This window comes from Pleurodeles waltl, chromosome 9 (genome assembly GCF_031143425.1).
Source record: "Pleurodeles waltl isolate 20211129_DDA chromosome 9, aPleWal1.hap1.20221129, whole genome shotgun sequence".
Classification (NCBI taxonomy): Eukaryota; Metazoa; Chordata; class Amphibia; order Caudata; family Salamandridae; genus Pleurodeles; species Pleurodeles waltl.
In genome coordinates this window covers 209,734,580-209,759,089 of record NC_090448.1, presented here as the reverse complement: position 1 = coordinate 209,759,089, position 24,510 = coordinate 209,734,580, and the positions used below count along the sequence as shown (strand labels likewise).

At 41.2% G+C, this 24,510-nt stretch overlaps 1 protein-coding gene across 4 annotated transcripts in view; it reads left to right on the top strand.

The window, feature by feature from the left end:
• PXK (PX domain containing serine/threonine kinase like) overlaps window positions 1-24,510 on the top strand; it is a 317,799-nt gene that overhangs the window by 149,078 nt on the left and 144,211 nt on the right. For all 4 annotated transcript variants that reach the window (XM_069206554.1, XM_069206556.1, XM_069206555.1 and 1 more), the window contains exons 6-7: window positions 6,357-6,430; window positions 13,294-13,368. In XM_069206554.1, coding sequence (XP_069062655.1) covers window positions 6,357-6,430; window positions 13,294-13,368 — 149 coding nt within the window. The remainder of the gene's footprint in view (window positions 1-6,356; window positions 6,431-13,293; window positions 13,369-24,510) is intronic.

The following is a 24,510-nucleotide window of genomic DNA, read 5'->3' as shown; positions in this document are numbered from 1 at the left end:
TGACTTCACCAGCGAAAATATTTAAACATAAGGAAAAGCCAAAGACTGTTCATCTTTCTCCACCACATTCGCCTTATCTTTCCTCTTCTCACCACCTCATACTCCACAACACATCACCCACACAATCTCATGCTTCTTCATATGGGGACTATATGGGTGATGTATTTATAACATGGATCCATAGGACATGTATGACTCTCACCCAATCCCACCCAATGATCCTGACTTGTATCCTACAAGACCGTCTCCACCTGAGGATACCACAGCCTATAAACAGGTTGTTTCCAGAGCAGCCGCCTGTCATAGTGTGCAGATGCACTCTGAGCCATTAGAAGAGGATTTTCTATTTAACTCTTTCCTCAACTCACAAACAATACCAATGTTTGCAGATGCTACCTGGTATGCTGAAACATGCAGATACATTTTTTAAAGAACCAGTCAAGGCCAGGGTGTTAACACCTGGACTAGATTAAGAAATAAAATAAAGTTGCACCAACTGATCCAGTTTTCATTTCACAGCAGTTACAGCCAGACTCCATTCTAGTCAGTGTAGCCAGAAAACGCGCAAATAGCCAGTCAACAGGATCTGCTCCTCCCCCTGGTAAAGCTGCAAATTAGATGGAGCAGGCAAAAGAGTAGCAACTCAGGCTGCAAATCAGGGGTGCATTGTTAACTCCCAAGCCCTTTTAGCTAGGTTTGACAGGGCACATTGGGATGATATGCAAGAGTTCCTGCAATACCTCCCAAAGGAACATCAGAAAAGGGCATAGCAGGTAGGGGAAGAGGGACAAGCCATTGCCAATAATCAGATCTGATCAGTACTAGACGCAGCTGATACGTCAGCTAGGGGAATAAACACTAGCATCACAATTAGAAGACAAGCTTGGTTAAGGTCTTCAGGCTTATCCTTAACATGCCTTTTTAATAAGCAGCAACTCTTTGGACTGGAGTTGGACACAATCATTGATACATTCTACGTCTCAACAAAAATAGGGACAACAATATTATCCCTGGGGATCTCTCAGGATCTCCTATAGAGGACACCGTTTCAGATCCAGAGGTAAATCTCCTGCGCAAGAGATGCCTCCACCTCATCAAAGCAGTGACTTTCCCTGCACCCCCAAACAGCATACATCTCCTGTGGGAGGAAGACTGCAATATTTCCATCCTCACTGGCAACAAATTACAACAGATCAATGGGTATTGTTAATTATCCGCAATGGTTATTGCCTAGAACTTATCTCCACCCCACCAAACATTCCACCCTGTTCACACAGGCTTTCTCTCGAACACATTGCCCTGTTAAAACAAGAGGTAGAATCTCTTCTATTCAAAGGTGCAATAGAAATGGTTCTCATCAGTCAGGAAGGGACAGGAGTATATTCTCTATACTTCCTCATATCAAAAAAGGATGCCACTCTCAGACCAATTCTCGATTTCAGACCGCTATTATGTAGGGCTCCAGGTTTTCCGTTTATGTGGATTTTTAGACCTAAATACAGACTGAAAACAATTTTTCTTTGTCTGTACGTATAGAAACTAAAAAATGCTGAACGATATTCACTCTTCCTATGACAGTAAGTTAATGACAGTAATTAAAGCTTGAATGTTTCTAATAGGGCCCATCTGCATGTCTTTTCTCTTATCTGGCACTCATTTATTTAATTAATAGTCATGACCTGAAGAGGAGTGAAGCTGTGCAACAGGTTGGGCTTGGAGTGACCTCAGGGCATCTAGATCTGTAAGGGAAGACATGTTTTTGCTGCAATTAAATTGGCATGGACACTTTGGGATGCATACTGCCCCAGCCCTCTGGCCTTTCTGCTGCCTCTGAATGTCATTGAGGGGGTTTGTAAGAAGTAGGTGTGAGCTAGTCGAAGCATTATTGCACATTGTTTCAGGGAGGCCAGAAGGGCTGGGGGGGCAAGTGTCACTGCTCTTAACCATTTGCAGCAGTATAGATGGTGAGAGCAAGGTCTGTCTAAATTGATTATTTACAACTAACAATCTTATAATTCTTATTCTAAAAAACAAAAAGGATGCTAATTTTACATGCACGTTAAGGTTTTTGTGACAGCATTGTCACTTCATATAAAATAATGTTACTCATTTTTTATAAATGTAAACAAAATGTGCAGTCAAACTTGCTGAGTGTCAAATCTGTCTCCTGAAGCCCAAGGATGTTTTCTAAGCAGAGTGGGCTCTCATTCCAAATTATCATAAATCATGTTCATAAGGTCTTTATTTAACTGACAGAGTCAGAGTAAATCAAGTTTGGCAGACTTGGCTTTTCATCTTTAACTAGGTAGATGCAACAAGTTCCATTGAGGTAATAGAAACATCTGTTATTTCCACTTTTATGGAGTGGCACAGTTACTTCGACCATTACATAGAAAGTCTTTACTCAGATGGGTTTGCAATAAATGTAAATGAAAGGATGTTTCCAAAGTGAGCAGTCATATTTGCTTTTTTTTATGGAATGCTTGCTAGGGTGTATGTTTATGTAAGGTTATCTGGTGTGATTCTGTTCAATGCCGATATGTATGCTCTACAGAATGTGTAGCTTTTTTGCAGACTAAAAAACTGATCTCATGAATGTTGTTAAAGAAAGGTTCAACAATTTCACAATGCACAATATTCTGCAAAGAAAAATCAGTGATTTGACATGCTGGCTTTCTCAAAAGTAGGAATAGTCAACATTGTATAATTTTGCTTTAATCTCATGACCCTACCAGCATCATCTACAAAAGCAGGTTTTAAATTGCCTTTATTCCATGAACAAATCAGAAAGATCCCCAGTGTCTGTAAAGTCTCTTGAAATGCATGTACTACTATTTTAAAGTTTTCTTAAGAGACCATGTTTCTTCATTTATGCTGATATAAATAATTTCTCACTAGCAGTCAAGTGCAAGTGTGCAACGTCTGTTTAAATGTGGAAAAATACTACCAGCTGCGCCTCCTTTTCTCCGCAAACAAAATAAATGTGGATAAATACAGATAAAGTGACTAAAAAGTAAATATGGATAAATACAGATGGAAATGTCATAAAAATAAATACCATCAAACATAAAACTGGGAGCCCTAATAATTTGCTTCCTGGGTGTGGATGCAGGCATACTGCCTTAACGCCAGGGGTGCCGCTTGATTCAGCGCCTCCGCGGTACCATATAGACCCGTCTCGTCTCCCAATATGAACATGAAAGTGCCACTCCAGTCTGAGTTTTAAAGTGATCAATTTATTTTTAGGCACAGGGACAACCTACGCATTTTGGTTGCCAGCCACAACTTTGGTCACGATCACCCACCAGCCATATTCTTTTTACAACATAAATAGAAAAAAGAATGTACCCAGAATGCAGTATGTTGGCTTCATAAAATTTCACATCTTTGCTCAGTTACATGAGCACCATCTTGTAAGGTGCAAATAATCCCATATAAACACACATTCTTAATGTTATGTGACATGCATGGAAATTGTATTAAAATTATACTGTATCGTTTCAGATTCATTTGAAATACTTATTCATGTCATAATGTGTCCTCTAGGTTTTCAATTTGACATTGTCTCTTCATAGAGGGTTTGTAAACCAAATTTCAGTATAATCAGTAAAAAGACACTGATTGCTTAATATTCCTCGTACATCTAAATCCAACTCCTATGAGTGATAAATGGATTCCAGATAAGTGCAAGTCATTCCTATGACTGCACAGTAATACCACCCACGTGGGCCAGACTACGCGTGAAAAAATACACGCGAAAGTCACATTAGCAGGGAAATACATCCTATCCCGCTATTAAAACTGGTAATGCAAGGTGGGCTACTTAACCAATGTAAATAGCACCTCAGTTAGAAAAATCCACTTCATATACTAAAATACCACATTCAGTGAAAAACTATAAACAGACACACCCCAAAAGTGCTGTCTTAAACCAAATTAAATGTGTAATAAAAAAAACCCTGACGCGGAATGCAAGGAGAAAGAGCAAGAGGATCTATTTACCGCAAGCATGTGTGTAATTCGTCACCCATTTTTAGACCAGAGGGTTCCTTACTGTCCATATCTAATATGAACTTTGTCTCCAGTTGTCTAAGCTTTGTTTCCCGATCTCCACCTCTCTGGCTATAAGGGTTCTGTGCAATGCAGCTGTATGTCATCAGTCTTACATCACTATTGTGATAGTTTTCAAAATGTCTTGTAACTGGATAAGACCTATCCTTGTTGGTAATGGCCCTCAAATGCTGTAATATACGCTTGTGGGCGGGTAGCGTGGTACTGCCTATGTACCCCTTAAGTCATGGACACTTACGATGTAAATTACATATTCACTTTTGCAAGTGAGCCTACTCATTATTTTTATGGTGGAGTTAAAAGATGCTTTATCTGTGTTACATTTTCCCCATGCTGGCACACAGCACATTTAGTGAAACACTCCTTCTGAATAAGTAATGTTCCTCAATATGTTAAAGGGGCTAGTTCACTTTTAACCAGTTGGTCTCTGAGGGACCTGGCATGTCCAAAACTCATTTTTGGCCGATTAGAGATATCATGGCCAATCACAGGATCATATTTGATCAAGTGCCAGTGTCTCTGTAAATGCTAGACATAACTGTGAATGTTCCACATTATATTTTGTAACAAATCTCTGCTCCCTGATCTTCTTTTTCTGTTTTAGATGGTGAAAACAATGCTACCTTTCTTTTATGGGACCTCACTCTTTCAGCATTTACTTTATTGATACACTCAGAGTATCCCGCAGCCCTAAAGTGTGTGATCCTTCTGCCTCAGTTTTGATGTGTTCTTCCTCTGTATTGCAGAGTTGCCGGACCCTGTAGAATTCCCCAAATGATATACTTTTGATCAGGGGTGCATGATGACTACTGTGTGCATTCAGAATTGTGTTAGCCCTCCGTTGGTTCCCTATACACAGTAGTTATTAAAGACTCCCCCCTCAACCTTTACTAACTCATCTAAGAATTAATTCTCAGACTTACTGATTTTGCTAGCAAATTTCAAATGTAGATTGTTTTGATTAATCTCGCCTACAAAGTGGTTCACTTGAGAGTCTATCCCTCTCCACAAGAGAAATAAATAATCAATAAACCTCAATTCCAAGGCAGTATGGTCCACCCATTCCTTCATATTGCAGATACCCATAGCTGTTCCTCCCAATTGGTGATACAATTCATTATTAAAAATATGCATGGTTTTCGTGAGGCACCACTCATCATTGTCAATAACATTTTGTTATGCTCTACAAATTTCTTGGGCCTCATCCTCAGAAAGTGCTTAGCAGCCGTGAGACCACCATGATGTCTTATACTTGTACAAAGCATAGTTGCATCCATAGTTGTAAGGTACATAGCTTCCTCCCATCTGACATTGAATATTCGGCATAAAAAATCTGCACTATCCAGAATGGATAGTAGGATATTTACTATAGGATTAAGGAGGAAGTCAGTGTATTTTGATGTGTTCTCAAAGTTGATTTCTTGAGACTCTACGATAGGGCGGCCAGGAGGTGAAATAGGATCCTTGTGCACTTTCGGAAAAATATAAAAAGTTGGTAACTTGAGGCAGTTTTGTCTTAGAAAATTTAAATCATCCAAATTCAAAATATATACACCCACGCACACATGTATACACAAAATGGGATTCGATAAAGTAATCCTTTTTGGTTTGGTGGGAAGGAAAGAGGGCCATCTAGATCCTTTTGTTGCCTAGCCATTTCTGCCAGGAGGTTCAATGCTTTGCGTGCTGAAATGTCTCCTCTCAGGAGAAGCAGGGTCTTGTATTGTTCATTAACTGGGGGCATGTGACAAACAACCTCACCAATTCATATGCACATGCTGGTTGGTTTTAGAGAACTGTCCTTTTCCAAATAAACACAGAGACCCCCCCCAACATTATATTAGCAAACAGCTGATATAAAATTGGTTAATTTGAGTAACAAGTGCTTTGTAGCTACCAGGTATGATATACAGATTTGGCATTAGTAGCCAAAGAGGCTAGGTTTAGGACATGGCCACACCCACATCTTCCCATTGTCTCCTTGATTTGCATAAAGGGTGGTTTGTTCCACAGAATGAGGAACTACCACAAGGCAGTATAAACAAGAAGGCCTTCATGTTGCCATAAATATTTAATTGTAAACCTTTATCTACGTTAATTTAAGAACTATGTTTTCATGTCTAAGGTTTTTTTTGACAATATCTAGTATATTTAGATTGTGCACTTGCACTATTAGTTTAGCATAGACAATAATTTTAGTTTTTCTGCTGATGCTCATGCTTTCTGTTTACTGCTGCTATTCACTGCAGCAGCTCTCTTTACTTTGATTTGTTTTGTCTGTCCAGGTTGGCGAATACGCAAAAAGTATTTTCTCATGAAGTGGAAAGCCCAATCAAAGGAGCGTCTGGTGCTGAGCTGGGTATGTCAACAGGTTATCTTTATTCTCTTTCTCTGTGTGATGCAGCATGTTTTCCACAGTTTATTTGGAAATAGTTGCCTGCATTGTCCAAATGTTGTTTTTCATTTCTGGTTTGTATTCAGTTTTAAGGTAGCTAATGCATCACATGTGGTTAGCATGGGTATTTTTGTAATTAGATGCTTCCTCTTTTGTACTGAGTAGTCCCAAAGCCAACTATTAGAAAGCAATCTGATTAAAATCAATTGTCAAAAATCATAGGTCTGGTTTGGAGGATGAGGATCACGACTTATTTTGATTCATGACAGTTAAACTGGATTGAATAGTATTGGTCTTTTTTTATTGTATGACTTAAAGAATGTCAAGGTTGCAGCCTGACCCTCTGCACTGTTGTGCAAGTGTTATGCATTCCTGGTTGCCTGGCATGGCTCGGTCTTCATGTATCAATGCACAGACCAACTTCAAGGATAGCTGGGTCATCCACAGACTCCACTTCTCAACAGTGTGGCTCATGCTGGACTATGCTTTTCTGTTGGGGGCTGGTCAAACAGCACTTTCATTCTAGTCTCAACAGCATACGTTTCTCATCTTCCAGCCTGTAACTGTGAAAGAAGAATCCAATACCCTTCAAAACCCAGAGTACACAGTTCTTTCTCTTCTGACTGACTTCACGTTACACCTGGCTTCTCCTAGACACTCCCTTCTCCTGCAGTGTCGTAATGCTCCTTCCCTCTCTCAGAAAGAAGGCTGCATTCTTTGCACTTCCGGTCAGGGGAACAGCTCTTGAAGTAAGGGATAGATTCAGGTAAAGTTCCCTCACATCTAGGAAACTGGCTGTCAGGCACACACCAGTTCTGTTTGCACAGGAGTCTTCTAAGTACACTGTAGAACACTCCCTTCCTTGCTCTTACAGAACTTGGAACTGGAACAATAAGTGGGTCAGTGGGTTCCACGTTTATACAGAACTGTTTTAGGATGGTTTTCCTTTCAAGTCTTCCTTCGTGACTCTTCTCCAGGCATGGCCTTTGTATACAGTGGTTCTCATAGTAGGTTTGTCTCCAGCCTGGAACACTCACAACAGAGGTCTTTTTTTTGTACCTCCATATTGAAGAGTAATAAGCGGAAGCAAAAAACATTAGTCTTACCTAAAAGGGTCCCTTTTGAAAGAAACAAAAGAGACTGTAGTGCCACCCTTTACCCACACCATCTACCAAATGGTAGTGCTACCTAAAGACTAATTAGCAGCCCTTCTCAGCAAAAGGCCTAATTGAATTTCTCAAAGAGCCTTGTCTTCCCACTTCAGTATCTAAGTCTCCTCCCTCCAGCCTCAGGAATGTCAGCAAAACACTTCCACTGTCTAGGAAAACATCTTCATCGACATCTTGTGCGTAAGGCCAGACCTGAGGCAGCCCAGAATACGTCCAACATGCCTCCATTACTTTGCTTCACACAGATGAATGTACCACACAAGCTACATAGACAAGCATGTACACCATACACTTGGCATGTTAGTGCTAGGATCCGGTTTAACATATAGAGGTGGAACCTTACACAAGGGGCATGCTGCCACCACTGCTCTACAGTAGTCCACTGTCATTACAATGAGGACAGGCTTGGTGGTCGCATTCGGGTTTCAAGACAAGTTCATGCCCTCATTCATGTCAAGGCACAGGTCTAGGCCTAGGCCTCTGGGCACACAGTAGATTAGAATGAAGCCAGGGCAAAAATAAAAAATCGGGATACTAGATACACGGATGCCAGGCACTACGGCAGAGGAAATCAACTATGCACCTTGCAAGGAACATTCCCATTCCACCACCTTTATTTCTTCTCCCCCCTGCGCTCATCAGTTATGTAGTGGTAAAGAAGGCATGGATGAGCCATGCATAAAACACCAGCCTAAGAACATCTTAATGGTATCCTAACTCGCACTGCCTGTGGCAGTTCCTTCCTTCCTCCACCCAAATATAAAAAAATCTTGACCTGCCCTGACACCTGCCCCAACCCACCTTTGAAACACTTACCCTCCTATTCATCGCCCAAATTCAAACAAAAGCAAAAATTGTCATCCCACCCAAACCACTCTCTCGCTATAAAACACCCACCTCCCTTTACTGACACTTCGACCCTCCGCTCACACATATACAAAAATAATATTTGACCTCCTGCAATGCAGCCATCCATTCAACCACTCCCTGTGCCCTACCTTGCCCTCCCCACTGAAATTGCACTCTGTGCTCTTCATGGAGCAGAGCCACTGCTGCACTTACCAGCTCTTTGGGAGCCACTTCATTAATATGTGTGTTGTGTCACTATTTACATTACACACACCACAATCCACCACTGACCACATGAATGAGGCTCTCGGAGGGGCTAAGGACACCACCTATTACTGCCCCCATCTCTTCCTTAGCCAAGCCCACTATTTCAAACCAATTTTAGGCCTGCCTTGACAGCGCAGCTGTTGCCAGATCTAATATGATCAATCTTAAAAAGAGCTTTCAGAAGTACTACAGAGCGGGGCTTTGGTTCCGCCCACATGTTGGAAGCCAGGAGTACAAGTTTTGATTGGGCAGAAGTTGTGCGGTTCCACAGAAAAAAGGCTTCCCCTCCACACAGACGTGATTCTTGTTTTTTATTTATCCAACTGCCTGAGCCAGCAACAGTATGGCTACATAAGCCTCAACATTCGGTAGTACACACATAGTAGTGTAATGCTGTTAAAGTGTTGTAAATAACTAGATAATTTACAGTGTTTCTTTTTCTGTGGCAGCAACACCAATTGGAGAAGGGCAGTGATTCGAAATGTATTGCAGTCCCAGCATCCTCACTTACCATCGTAAACTTTAAACATCATATGCAGTTTTGTGTTTGAGAGCAGTATGGGATTCCAGGGCTTTGATAATGTACATGGATGTTTAGGTCTGGCTTAACAAGCAGCTGTCATCTAACCTTAAGTGATCAACACAGAAGAATATTTAGAGTAGTACTGAGTAAGGGTCTTAGGCCCCATTCACATTTTGGCCCCCCTGAATACAGGATTTGACTGGGCTGAATTTCTGCACGTCCACAGAAAGGACTGCTTGTAGTGCCTGTACCTGATACAGCAGGACTGAGTTGGTTATGGAGGCAAGCCAGTGATCATGGCTACAAGCCTGATTTGTGTATAATGAAATGCTATGATAAAGGCACTAAGCCTTGCATTTATTATGAAGTGCATATGTTAAAGTTAGTAGCCATTTAAGTGTGGATTGTTATTACCCTATATTAAGGTCTACTGATAGGTATTTTCTTACATGGAATCTCAGAGAATACTCTGTTAGGTAAGGGTTTGGTGTTGATAACATTGTGTCCAAAAATGTATATAGAAGGTTTGCTATCTGTGAGTTCTTGTTTCGCCCCCAGTATGAGAAGTAGTATTTTGCTTAGCCAACTATAATTTTGCATACATTTCGATTTTTATGACTGCGTGCCCTATGGTTACTTTGTGGAAATGCTTACATTTAATACTGTAGGTGTGAGTCGGTTATGGTGCTTATTTATAGTCAGTTGGTGCACTGAAAAACTGTATGTCCAATGCTAATGGTCTGGTATGCTTATTATGGATATTTATGATTAAAGCAGTTGTCCTAGCTAATTTATTGTGACTAGCATTTGTTAAAGCTAGTAAGCTTTTATCAGATGGCTTTTCTCACATTGTGTTGCAGGACACAGGCAGGTATTTTGTTGCATGCAATCTCTCAGGCTATCCTAGTAGGTAAGAGTTTTGGCGTTGGCCTTACACCCTGACAAACACTGTGAATGAGCTGGGTAGTGTTTTGCAAACTGTCTTTTTGTACATATTTTTAATTATGTAACCGTATGCATGATGATTGCCAGTTTTGTGCTCTTATATAGGCCAGTGTTGGGTAATGTGTAAAACCAGTGGTAAACAGAAAAGGCTTCATTGGGAAAAGGTATGCCATTGCTCATAGTTTTTATCTGCAAAAATGAAATGTTACAGCAAAGCCAGTAGGCTTGACATGTGTATTATGAAAAGCATGTGTTAAAGACAATGAAATGTTAAGGATGGATTGTTACTACAGTGTTGTAAAGGCTGTGTGCAGTTATTTTGTTACACTGAATTTCACAGATTACTTTAGTAGGAAAGGGATATGATGTTGTTGGTCCATGTGAGCAAGCTGTAGGAATAGAAAACATGCACTACAATAATCTTTGTTAGGTTCTTTTAGAAGAGACAGTATTTTGCTTTGCCAACTGTAATTTTGTATACATTACTCTGTGCTGGATGATTATGGTGATTAGCCAATGATGTAGGTTATAGGCCTGATAATTTATTATGAAAAATTACAAGAAAGGTAGTAAGCTTGACACATTGTTTGTGAAAAGCATATGTTAACAGCAGTAGTTGTTTAAGAAAAGATTGTTAATACTCCTTAAAGCCTGCAGGTAGCTATTTTGTTACATAAAATGTCATGGATTATCTTTGTGGAGAAGGAGTTTGGTGTTGGTTGCTGCCCCTCACTAGTCCTAGAAGGAGGTTTGCACTGTAATAATTCTTATTAGAATCTCTGTTTAGCAGTCTGCCTGGATCTTGTAACAAAACAAAGCATTAAATAATTAATGCATCATTTACATAATTATATCTGTATAGATACATAAGGGGGCTTTGGGTCATCTCTGTCATTGGTATGTCTGACTGTAATTTACACTCTGCTTCCATCCATGATAGCATACAGCATGGGGCAATGGTTTAGCCCAGTGGTTCCCAACATTTTGACTTCTCAGGACCCCCCACCTGAACCATTACTGGAATCTGGGGACCGCCAAGCAATTTGTACATTTTGACATTTTAATTAGTATAATAGTAATTCACAAAAATACACGTACACACCAAACAAATACTTAAATTAATAAAGAAATTGAAACATTTTATTGGTCACCCCATAATGCTTTACAAGCATTCTTTTTCAAAACATTTTTGCCCATGACTAAGCCTGTGATGATCCTAGGACAATGGGACCGCCACTAAAACATTCAGCATGACACACATTTTCTGTGTAGGTCATCCCTGAGTCCCCACACTAGGTTAGGGGCCCCCAAAATAATAACTCTTCCCACCATTCAGTCCCTTTTTAAACTCTCTTATGGCTGGAACGTTTGTTTTACAGCTTGGAGTAGTTTGTGTTCTAAGGGCCTTAGTATTGCAGTAGGCCTGCGATGCCTGAAAACATGTAAGGCACTACGCCCTCTAGGGGCTAACTATATTGTTGCACTACATTAATTTGTGCCATTCTATTTTCACGTGGTTATGCCGTCTAGGGGCTAATTATATGGTTACATGATTGTTTCTTACAAATTATATTTTTATTGTGGTGTTCTCTAGGGGCTGTTCTGAGCATTACAGTCAACATACTACAACATTTGCTGCACTTGGTTGTCCCATAATGCTTTGCGGGGCAAATCTTTTTACAAAACATGTTTGCTCATAACTCCGCCTGTGGTGGCCATAGGGCAATGGGACCACCTTCAAATTGTTCACCACAACCTGCTCTTTCTTTTTGTCCCCAGACTAGGTTAGTGGGGACTCCAAAAAAATGACCCCTCCCTCCATTTACTAATAACCCCTTCCATCAATCAGTTTCTTTTTAACATCTCTGATGGCTGGAACTTTTGTTTTACAGCTGAGAGTAGTTTGCTTTAAGGGTCTTGTTTTTAATATCATTGTAGTAGGCCTGCTAGCCCTGAAAACGTGTACTGCACTGTGCCCTCTAGAGGCTAAATATATGGTTACAATGCAATACTTTCAGTCATTTTGTTTTCACGTGGTTATGCCCTTTTGTGGCTAACTCTATGGTAACATGACCATATTTCTTACAAATGCTATTTTCATTGTGGTGTCCTCTGGGGCTGTTCTGAGCATTCTAGTCTAATGCTGAACGTTTATTTCTGATAAAGGTGTTTGTAGGGTTTTTATGATAACATGTTTTATTAATCTCTCCTTATTGAAGTTATGACCATGATTCAGGGCAATTTAACATCTTTATTACACTATGACTGTTTGAACACTCTTGATATGTTTGGGTGACCCTTCTAGTTTATTTCTTTTGTTACTCCTTGTGGCTGGCTTGTTTTAAGAAAGAATTGCTAGCCAGCCAGCAACTCAGATGATGGGGTGGTGAAAGTGGTATTCTATTGGAGTTAGCATTATAGATTTAAATTAGGATGCTAAATGGCAACATTCTCATTTTTGGCTGCAGATAGAGTAAGAAGGTAAATGGAAGTGCTTTAGTTATATGCAGGGCCACTGGAATTATGTAATAGGAAAAGACCAAAATATGAGGCAGAGTTGACCAATTTATGTAACAAGAAAAGCCCAGTTATGAATTTACAATGCCAATAGCTCTAACTCAAGCAAATGAGAGACCCATTACATTGCAAATGCTTGTTCTTATTGTATTCTTTTCCCACCTGTAAATGTTGTTGATTTTGTTTTATTGTGGTTGTGTCAGAGGGTGAATGAAAGAACGAGTCACATGTATAATGTATGCCTAAAGCTGTCAGTAACACAAAAGCAACTTTCATTCATAAGCCCGACCTATTGACTTTGCCAGTGCCTGTTTAATATATACATATTGTACTCTTTCAGTGTGGCATCCAGGAAATAGGATTTCTTTTTCCAACTAAGCAGCTGCTAAGCTGAAATAAAACATTCCATCTGACCCTTAGTCAGCAAAGTGGTTTCATTCCAGATCGGCTTAAGCCTGGATGTTGTTTAGCCTGGGTTGTGTTTGCAGAGTTATTTTGAACGTGTTGATGTTTATGAGCAGTAATGTGCTGATCCTTACTACTGTATCTCCCTCCAGGCTGACCTTGGCCCAGACAAATACTTGTCTGACAAAGACTTCCAGTGCGCAGTGAAACTTCTTCCTTCCTGCTCGGTGAGTTTCTTTTGAATGACCTTTGAACCCTGAAGCTTGCCATGCCTTTTGGTTGCTGATCTAGCAGAAAATACTTTGCAGTGGTTTATCCTGTAATTTGAGCTAATCCGCATTAGCGAATAACGACTTTTTCTTTTTTTGCGCTGCATAATATGAAAATCGTGAGTTTTTACTGTGATGTAACAATTTTGTAAAGTCCACACTTTTGACTCTAAAAGCCACGATGGGTGTCAGTTTGCTAAAGTAGTAGCAAGTAGACTCCAGTCCGGAGGTAATGTGGATCTCTTTTCGACCTTTACGATCTCTGAAGTCAGTATCAAGCAATAAGTCGTTTTAGTAGGGCTTTTGATTTGTGGTGGGAATGCCAGTAAACTTAATGCTTTCTTTCCTATGTGTCCTCCCATCACCGTCCTGATGGTGGTCTCTGATATTGGTGGACATACAAAAGTCTGAGAGAGATGGTTGTCAGTTTGTGCTTGAACTCTCTCGTTCGATTGACTCTCTAAATAGTATTGTATTCAGGGATTTCCTAAACATAGGAGGCTGTGTTCATCCCTCAATTACAGATGTAGGCAGTTCCGTAGTTTTGGTGCTTGTATTTGACAGAGCTTGCTTTCATGATGGGTGATCTTATGAGACTGGTGGTCTCAGTGCCCTAGTTGGTTCAAAGTAATTTGCTAGTATAATGGTACACAAGAACATGGATTTTCCACTATTTAATTGCCTCGGTTGTAGGAGTAGCACGTTTATAGCATGTGTGATATGCAGATATACAAGCTCTGAATATGCCTGTCATCTGGTTTTGAGCAGGGATGATTGCAAGTTGTTTTTCTTTGAAGAAGACTTTCCAGGCACAATATGTGCCGTGACTCCTCACTTAGTGGGCAATGTGCATGGGACCAAATCCGTCTTAAATTGTTTTTTCTGCTGTCAGGTTCGTATATGCACTGAAAAGGATCTGAGTTTGTTCTTTTGAACATGTTTTTCTAGCCCACATGGTTGGTTTTAAACACAGACGTACCAGGAAAACCACCTCTCACTTGAGTGGCTTTTCGGCATGCTTTCACACCAGACAGCCCCTCGATTGGGTGTGTCATATTGAAGCAGGACAAGGGTTAATGTGCATATGACTAACCCTAGTCCGAGGTGGCATGATGAGCAAATGTGAGAAAGTTAATCAAGATGTGGGTCCCGCCCTCGCTATGCCACTAGAACTAAGCTGCACCCGCCTGACGAGCCCTAGTTAGGGTGAAACTGGTCTTGGGTTGCTTGTGTCCTGATTTAGAGGAGGCCTGGCTTGGCAGTTTGGGCTGGACTGTTCCTGCTGGAGCAGGATGAAAGCTAGTTTGCGTAGAGCTTAGTCTAATGTGAGGTGGCTTTGTGTGGCTCAAGTAATCACCAGTGGTTGAGATGAATGTAAGCGCGCCCCCCCACCCAAAAAAAATTGCTGTTTTATTTACTAATGGCTATGCTGAGCATCTGTATCTACAGTCACCTGTGATATGAACGGAAAATGTTACCTGTAAGAATCTGTTTGTAGCATATGCTGCAGTAAATTCAAAGCACTCACCCTCCTTTCCAGAAGTTTGTGTTGATTGCAGATTCCTTCTATTATGAACTATTTGACACTGTACACTACACACAGTACATGATGCAACACGCACTGGGCACTCAACTACATTCTCACCCACTGTGCAAAAACAATTTGAGAGTCAGTACCCATGCACATTGTCCACTGTGGAATGAATCATGCTACATCTTGTGACACAAAAGACAAAAACATTTTCAAATCTCTGAACCCAACACTGTATAGCAAGAGACCACAGAGCATGTGAATCTACAGCACGATAGGGTGCAAACATATTGGTACAGGGTGGGTAACATTTCCGTTTAGCCTTTGATATCCATCTGTGTGGTGGTGAAGAAGTAGGAATGTTAGACATTTGCATGTTTGTGTCCACTTTGAGAACAGTTTGCTAAAAAATGTTCTTATGGCCATCTGTCATCCCGTTAGTTGATAGAATACAAGCCTAGTACTATCTGTGTTAATTACTTATCCCTAAGTAAAGGAGGACAAAATATCAACTTTGGTACATTTTCATCCCAGACATAAGGAGGAGAATATTGTCTCAGTCTGTGAGAACTGTATGCAAGTGACTAGGCATAATGGCATAATGGATACATCTGATACCCTGTGCTGGTCTATTTATGGGACCAATTCGGAAAGGGTCACAAATGAATAATAGAGTGCCTGAAAACTAGTAGGATCTAGTGGTAATAGCTTTGAAGTGGTGGACAGGATATGACAATGGACAGACCTTTCACAGATCCAGTCCTTCCTTTGCTTATTCCTACAGATGCCTCAGGCACAAGTGGAAGCACCCTTGGACAAACTGCATGCATAAGGTCTCTGGACTCCACAGGGAGCAATAATACACATCGCTTAAGATATTTATTTTCCTCTAAAAAAAATTCTCTTAAATAGTGGCCAATGATACAGAGCATAAGCAGCAATGCCACTGCAGTTGTTTAACTAAACCAGAATAGAGGGACAAAATATTACGCTCAAAACTGGCACAGGAGTTTTCATATTGGGTGATCATTCACAAGAACAGAATGTTATTGTAGGCATCCTAACAAAGCCGAAAGGATTTTCCCAGGCATTTGAAGAACACATATTTGGTAGGGGTGGGCGGTGAACTATGCTCCACCTGCAGAGTTTGCTGAGTTTTTCCCACTCCGCGCTCCGCTTTGAGCAGTCGGTGAGCACGAGCGAGGAAAATCTTACTCAGACCACCTTCCAACGAGAGTTCTCAATGCGGGTGGTCGCAGATGGTCTCCACCGCTCGAGATGCTAAACCTTCTGTTCGCGTTGAGGAAGGTGCCCCTCGAATAGAAAATCTACACGAGTGGCAGAAAAGAAGCAGCACCCTCTCGCGCTGATTTTTGTCAGCTCAGGACAAACACCAGGTGCTAAAAATCAGCACAGATGCATGATCTAACGCACTCCACTGTTTGCGGAATTCTGCGTAGTGCAGTAGAGTTTTTTTGTCACTTCTCGGAGTTCCTCTGCCCAAACTTAATGTTTGCACATTGGGAGATACCAAAACACAATAGTTGCAGAGATTGCAGAATTAAGCAGCAAGACTTAGTTTAAATATGAAGACATCATTGCACATCACACCATCTCTCACAGAGCTTTAATGGCTACCAGTAGTTCACACAATCTTGTTCAAAGTCTAGCAACACTTGTAGTCTGTGGTCAAGCATGGCAGACAAGCCTGATTTAAATGGAAGACAGAGAGAGGCGGAAGCCTCAGAGGCATGAAGGACTCAGGAACTCCCACTGTCCTCATTTAAGAAATACAGCACACTTGATGGCCTTAAAAAAAAAAAAAAATCTCATCAAAGAAGATTTTTTGTCTTTTTCAGAAGAAGCCAGGACTAACGTTCTGTAATGGGGGTACACACTGATTTCTTCATTTTAGTGTTTATGGTGAAGGACTGGCATCCCACATTTCTTGTTTGCCTCATCTGCTTTCTTGACTTCAAAGGATGGACAATGTCCGATTACTTTTACCTCTAGCACTGTGAAGCGGATAGTGACAAGGGTAGCAATTATTTTCTACAGTAGTAAGTCAGCAGATAATGACGTCTTTAATAATCGCTTGTGCAAACCGCTCAAATATGTTACCCATTGGCTAGTAAGGCAACAGAAAAAGCCAGCGGCTTCTCTGCAAGATGGAAACATGTCTCTTTAGTATACGTAGGAAAAGTGGAGTTAAGAGGTATTAATGTAGTTGCTTTATTTGTAGACACATTCATTAAACATTACTGTGTGGATATTCAGTGATGGTAAACTGATGTAGGAGACAGTGTTTGTTAGACCCGGTTTCCTGAGCACCAGGGCACTCAGGGGTTAGTATGCTCCAATAGCTTCAACTGGAGAGCTTCCCACTGGTGTCCTGGGGCCTCTGTATTAGTGGACCCAAAACTGGATAACCACGTACTCCTCTCTAGCACTTGTACTCTCTCAGGGTAGCGAGACATAGCTGTCCAAGGCTTACTCAAGGAGTTGAGGTGGGTTTAGACATTCAGAATACAGTACACACCTTACTACCAGTTAATAAGATCAATATCCAGACAATGTTTTACTTTAAAAAGAAAAGTACTTAATACACACGAGAAATATACTGCATGTAAAACTAGGAGAAACAGTGAAAACCAGACATCTTTACACCCCCTTTGGGCCAGAGTTCTGACCCCAAACAGTATTATAATGCCTAGACACTAAATACTATAAAAACATAGCATGTAGACACACAATTAGCATAGCAAATGTCAGGAACCCTGTACAACATGGTCTGTAATATGCAAAGTCCATGATGCCAATCCTTGTATTGCAATGATGTAGTTTCAGAATATGATGTGAAGTCAAACGTTCCAGATCAGGTAGGGAAGCTGGCACCTCAGGACACTTTTCACCAGCTACACATTGTAACTGGTAGTGTCACAGAGGCTCCTGCAGCACAGGGGAGGGGTCTGGGCAAAGTAATCGCACCTTCAAGGTCTGGAATCAGCTTCCCCGTTCCCTCTGTCTCTGTAACTGTGCTGTAAGATTGCTTATCTTGAGCAGCTGTTTCCAATTTCCTTGTCTTCCAAGCTGATGCTCAACAAGCCTCACAACACAGCTGGTCCTCTGCTTTCCCTTTGTTCTTTCGCAGCTGGCAAAATCCCTGACAGTAGAATCTATACATCACAGAGGAAACTCAAGTTCAGACGCAATGAGCAAGCTTCCTTGCCTTTATACTACAGGCCTATATCTGGCTTCTGTAGATGCTTGTTATAACTGAAGACCAGTCTTGAACAAGCACTGACCATTCAGGCCAGACTTTTATCTCCTCTGATTGATAGGCTGATCCAATCAGAGGGTCTGCTACTTTTGAATTCTGGGTGCCCCACCAATTGTGAGGCACAAGTGTGTCATGCTCACTGCATGTACAAGCCATGCAAGGATGTGTTATCGTTCTTCAGAACAAGCTCTTGGTATCAGCCTGGGCTGTTCCCCAGAGAGGAATTTTAAATGACTCCAGACCAGGAGGCACTGACCATCACTGAACAGAAACGGGGGGAGGGTCCCTCCAAGCAGTTACTGCAGCTAAACACAGATAAGAGTACGTGTCTACCCCCAGCACACCAGGCTTCTCCAAAGAATAGGGAGCGGCATTGGGGAGATGGAATATCAAACAGAACATCTCAGCTCACATTGAACACAATGGCTCACCTCACCATTCTCCCCTAGGTAACCTACTGGCTTTCAAACACACATCCCAGGTAGACAAAGGCAACAGGACCACACGCAAAGAGGACTGCACAAACTTGATCAGGAAAGTGGTTAGTAGCCCCCTCTCATCCCTGCCCCCCCACAATCCCCCTCCACACCCCTCTCTTCCCACCACCAAGGGTACACAGATAGAGGTATCCCGGACTATAGTTTCATTGCTGCCACCACTTTCAGTCTACCACCACCTTGATAGAGAGGGCAGTAACCACTCTGTGATATAGGGGTGCATTATGCATGCTCCCCTCAGCTTCAAAGCTAAGCTCTAGGGACTCAGTCCATTTAAACCAGGAGATCCTCAGTGGACAATCATGTTTGTCATGTTCACTAAGGTTGGGATCCAGAAACCATAGAGTATGTTTTAAGTGACTTGCCTGCAGATCACCATAAAGCAGGGGAAACTTGCTCTCCAGAGACATGCAGAAGACTTACTGTCCCAACAGTGCTGAAATGTTTGCCTTCTTCTACTCTCAGAGGATACTGCTCTACAGCCGATGCATAGGATGTGAATCCTGAAGAGGTTGATGCAGAAGTTAGATACTGGACAGGAAACAATACTTTCGCAGCTGGTGGCAATTAAGTATTAACATGCGACTCCTGCCTCTCTGATGAAGAATAGCAGTGCCGAACAGTAAATAAGACCAAAATAATAAATAGTGCAAATTCATCAAGCTGTAACTTCATAAGGGAAACTAGAATCTGAAGGTGGAGGTTACAGACTGGGATGTTGTGTGTTTATCACTTCACGCCTGAAAACATTGTGTCATCTGACTCCCCCGATGGTCGATAGCCAAAATGTAAAACATTGTTTTTCTAAGAAGATTTCCAAACCCAACCACTAGATATCGGAATAATGAACAGCATGAGAAAATACACCGGCTTCAAGAAGCAAAACTATTGTTAATGCTAAGCAACTAGTTTTGTTTTAAAATGTAATACTGGGTATGTTGTTTCTTCTTGTAGTGCTTTGTTAATCTTTTGGCTAGGTTTGTGGTATAATAATGACAATAATTACAGTAAAAATGAAGCAACCAGTCTTGGTTTGTTTCTGGCCTATTTAAAGGGGTTCGTTTTTGGCATCCTCTAGGAACCGGGCCTTTAATTGAACCAAGAAATGGATTATGAATCAGACAATAGATTGTGTTTTGTAATTAATGCAGCTTTATATAATCTTGGGGCTGCTGCTTTCACATACCTTCTGCCTCCATCCAGGAAGTTCATCTTTTAACACTCTTTGATCATGCAGTGCAAGATATAATACAGAACCTCCTACAACTCAAGTGAATGTTCCTACCAGTGACATCATTGCAGATTGGAAATCACTAATGGTAAATTCTGTATGCAGAGGAGGGGGTGGCTACTGCTCTCTCACTCTGCGGTGGTAAAGAGGGAAACTTTAGTGTGGATTCTGGGTCACACCTCCCTCGTTACTGCCATCTTATTTGAGTGAGAAACCTAGCAGAGCACTTTAGCTGCTTTTAGTATGACCTACTGCATTGTAAGTCGAGTTATATAGTAACCTATCAATACAGGACCAAATTTGGGAGAGGGGTTTTTATATCTTAGATCCTTTTGTCACAACTGAACACCAAAGGTCCCAGAATTGACTGATTAGGCCAGGGGATAGGTTCAGTAGAGGATACTTACAGTCTGGACTATTCAGGAGACTCATTTTTGTTTTTTTAAATATTCCTTCCATTGGATGCTGTTGGATTTCAGCTGTTCTCACAGCACCTCAGTAATGCACTCTGCTCTGTTAGTCGGACATGACTTATTTCGTTTTATTTAAAATTGTGTGGAAGGACCAGTTAGCAGACCAGATTGTCAAGCCATTTTGCAGTGGTCTGTGACAAATGCAGTGAAAAATAAACTTTGTGGACCCCCACTGTAAAAATTCCATTCTTTAACTATTGTTAACAAACTGTTATGTTGATATTATCTTATACTTGATATTTTCCAAAAAAGAAAAAACCCATTACTTTCAGAAATTCTTTGCCAAAGAATCACGAACTTACTTGCAGTACTGGAACAATCAAGTCAGTAATGAAGATTATCTGTAACTAAACCAATATTAGGCTTTGCTTTCAAGAACAAGTTATGAAGTACACATCTTCTGTTTCAACACAGCAAAAATGTTCAGCAGGCACAATTGTCTAACAATTGTGTATGTACGCTCTGTGCTGAGACATTTCCTTTTCAGTGACCCAGCCATATCCTTTGCCTATTTTGATAAATACTTTGACATTTTAAAATTGGTGTTTCGTAACATTGACAAATAACACGGGATCTGTATGAATGTTGGACAGTTAACATTTGCTTACTAGAACTGCTTTTTGCACTGACCTTAATCCTATGGGCCATGTGTATAAAGATTTTTCTCCCTTTTTTGCTGTGTTTTCTGTTTACACCCGTTGTACATACTGTTTTATTGCAATTTAGTTTTAATTTCCTGGGACTGTTATAACGTTTTATTCTGTGTAACGCTTGTTGGCTGGGGCAGTCTGTTAATTTTTAAATGCATTGCATCTCCTGCTGTTGTTTAAAGGTTAACGTCCTTCAGAGCATATCTATTGCCATGTCTTATAGCTGGGTCCTTGGCAAGCTTCAGATGTTGATGGCTTGTGCCTGTGAACACTAAGAACTATAGCTGTATGCTTGCTGAACCTAATTTTTTCTGTGGGTCGAACTATCAACACGACAATGCTACGGAAGCTATTCTCTACAACAGTACTACTGCTAAATCATATCTACTGCAGCATCACAACTCCAACACTGCCAAGTACAACCAGACGGCTCTTATATTCGAATACTATGCACTAAAACTGTAACAGCAGAACTAAATCCCTCCAAATGCTGCATATATATTTGTATGTGTGTGTGTATATATATATATATATATATATATATATATGTGTGTGTGTGTGTGTATATATATGTATATGTATATATTCAACAAAAGTATCCGGAGTACGTAGGCTGTAACCGGGTGGTCCGGTTCGGGTTCCGGTAACCCTTATCCATCTACACAAAACCTTCTTATCGTAAAGAAGAATCCGGTCTCCATGGCACTGCAAAAATGTTGTTTAATACATAGGAATTGCACGCATTCACACCAACTCGTTTCAGCCCTAGACTTGTTTGCGATGAAAGTACTGTACGAAAAGGTTGTATGTGTATGTATATATATGTGTGTGTGTGTGTGTGTGTGTGTGTGTGTGTGTGTGTGTGTGTGTGTGTGTGTGTGTATATATATATATATATATATATATATATATATATATATATATATATATATATGTGTTGGAAATGGCCCTCTCTGAAGAGTCACCCCAAAAGTTTTGCCTTCCTCCTCCTCTTTCTTTTCTGACCTAATTTTTGCTGGCTTTAGGACTCTGGACACTTTACTACTTCTAACCAGTTCTAAAGTGCTTGTGCTCCCTCCCTAAACATGGTAACATTGGTTCCAACCCAATTAGCATATTTAATTTACCTGTAAATCCCTAGTAAAGTGCACTACGTGTACCCAGGGCTTATAAATTAAATGCTACTAGTGGGCCTGCAGCATAAGAATAAGTAGCTCCTAAACCATGTCTCAGGCCTGCCATTGCAAGGCCTGTGTGTGCAGATTCACTGCCAATTCGACTTGCCATTTAAAATGACTTGCCAAGCCTTAAACTGCTCCCTTTTCTACATATGTCTAGGTAGCCCATGAGGCATTGTGGTATGTAAGTAAAAGGAAGGGCATGCACTTATGTGTTTTACATGTCCTGGAAGTGGAAAACCCACAAATTAGTTTTCCACTACTGAGAGGCCTGCTCCTCTCATTGACTAACATTAGAACTGCCCTCATATCCTTTTAAGTGGTAGATTCTGATCTTGAAGGAGTAGCCCTTTCATGTTTAGTATGGCCAGAATGGTAATAGAAAATCCTGCTTATTGGTGAAGTTGGATTTAATATTACTAGTTTAGAAATGCCACTTTTCGAAAGTGGGCATTTCTCTGCACTTACTGCCATCTGTGCCTTACACCCTGTCTCCAATCCACGTCTGGTCTGTACTGGTTGACAGCTCCCCTTGTGCATTCCACCCAGACAACCACAAATACAGGACACTCAGTCACATATGCATTCATCTGCATACTGAATGGGTCCTCTTGGGCAGGAAAGGCCAGTGGCCTGCCCCCACACAAAGGACTGATAACCCCCCACATAGATCCTGGTAGGTAGGAATGGTCTGAAAGGGTCCCCGACTTCAAAGGCATTTTTGGATATATAAACTGGGACTCTGACCCCACCAAAGCAGACACTTCTGGATCTAGAACTACACCTGAACTCAGTCAGAGGAACTGCCTGGCTGCCCAAAAGACCGATCTGGACTCCTTTGCTGAGAAGGACTGCTGCCCTGCTTGTTGCCCTCCTGGCCTCTGACTGTGCTGGAAGGACTCTGCTGTCCCTGAGACTTCAGAACAGGAGGCAAGCTCAATCCAAGCCAAGCCCTTGGAGGGCACTATTGAGGAAGGCAAAGACTTCATCTACTAGCTTTTAGCTAGTTTACCAACTTCAGCAACATCAGGAACGGCTTCAGCGAGCCAGCACCAACGCCGCACCCTGCTTCCGCTCTGTGTACATCGCTGCACGCTACAACCGCTGCCTACAACACAAGTCTGACGTTGTAGCGATGCCGCTGATGTCCCACAGTGTTATCGCGACACTGTGAAGTTGGCACATCACGTCTTGAACAACTGAATCCATCGACGCCGCCTGGTCACAAACAACCAACGCATTGCCACTGATGCCGCACCAGCTCTCCCCTGCATCTCCATGACTCTGTGCGATGTCTTTGTTTCTTCGTTTTCAAAGGTACTGTACCTGGGGGTCCGTTCGACTCCATGACAGGCACCTGTTGCGTCGGATTATTGAGAACGACTTCGTCAACAATGCCGTGATAGCCCCAGTTGAAGCTATTGTGTTTCTAAGCTCTTTAGTGGGCTTTAATCTTTAAAAATTCATATCTTTTCTTGAGTACATTGGATTTTCATTGTTTCAACTGTCTTTCATTCAGATAAATATTATCTTCTAAATCTGTGTGGTGTATTTTTGTGGTGTTTTCACGGTCCTATTGCATGAGTTCTTGCACAAACACTTTACACATAGCCTTCTAAGTTAAGCATGACTACTCAGTGCCAAGCTACCAGAGGGTGGGCACAGGATAATTTGGATTGTGTAGTGGTTTACCCTGACTAGGATTGTGGTCCCTACTTGGACAAGGGTGTATAGCTCTGCCAACTAGAGGTTCCATTTCGATCACTATATATATATTTTTATATAATAATATATCACTCCATCCATTAACCTGCATCTAATACAGTAACTGCAACTACTACAAATATTGCAGACCTTCCCCTACAACATTGCAATATCACAAACATAACACTTCCAGAACAGAGATATAACTACTACCCAACTGCATCACAGCATTCACACCACAATGATGACGCTACAAGCACAACTAGAACAACAGCAGGCAAACTACAATACTAGAACCCTCAAAGTACTGCAGCACTACAGTTACATTACAGCGTCAGTATTACGCTACAGCCACAGCACACCAACACCACACAGCATGAATGATAATAGAACTGCAATAACAGAGTTAGAGAAGCAATAAAACCACAGCACAGCAAAACTAACATAGTAACTTTAGCACTTAACACTAGATCACAGCAGTACAAGTTCAACAGAACCACTGCAGCATGCTCTGCAACCCTACAACTGCAGGCCAGGACTATATCACTACTGCCAA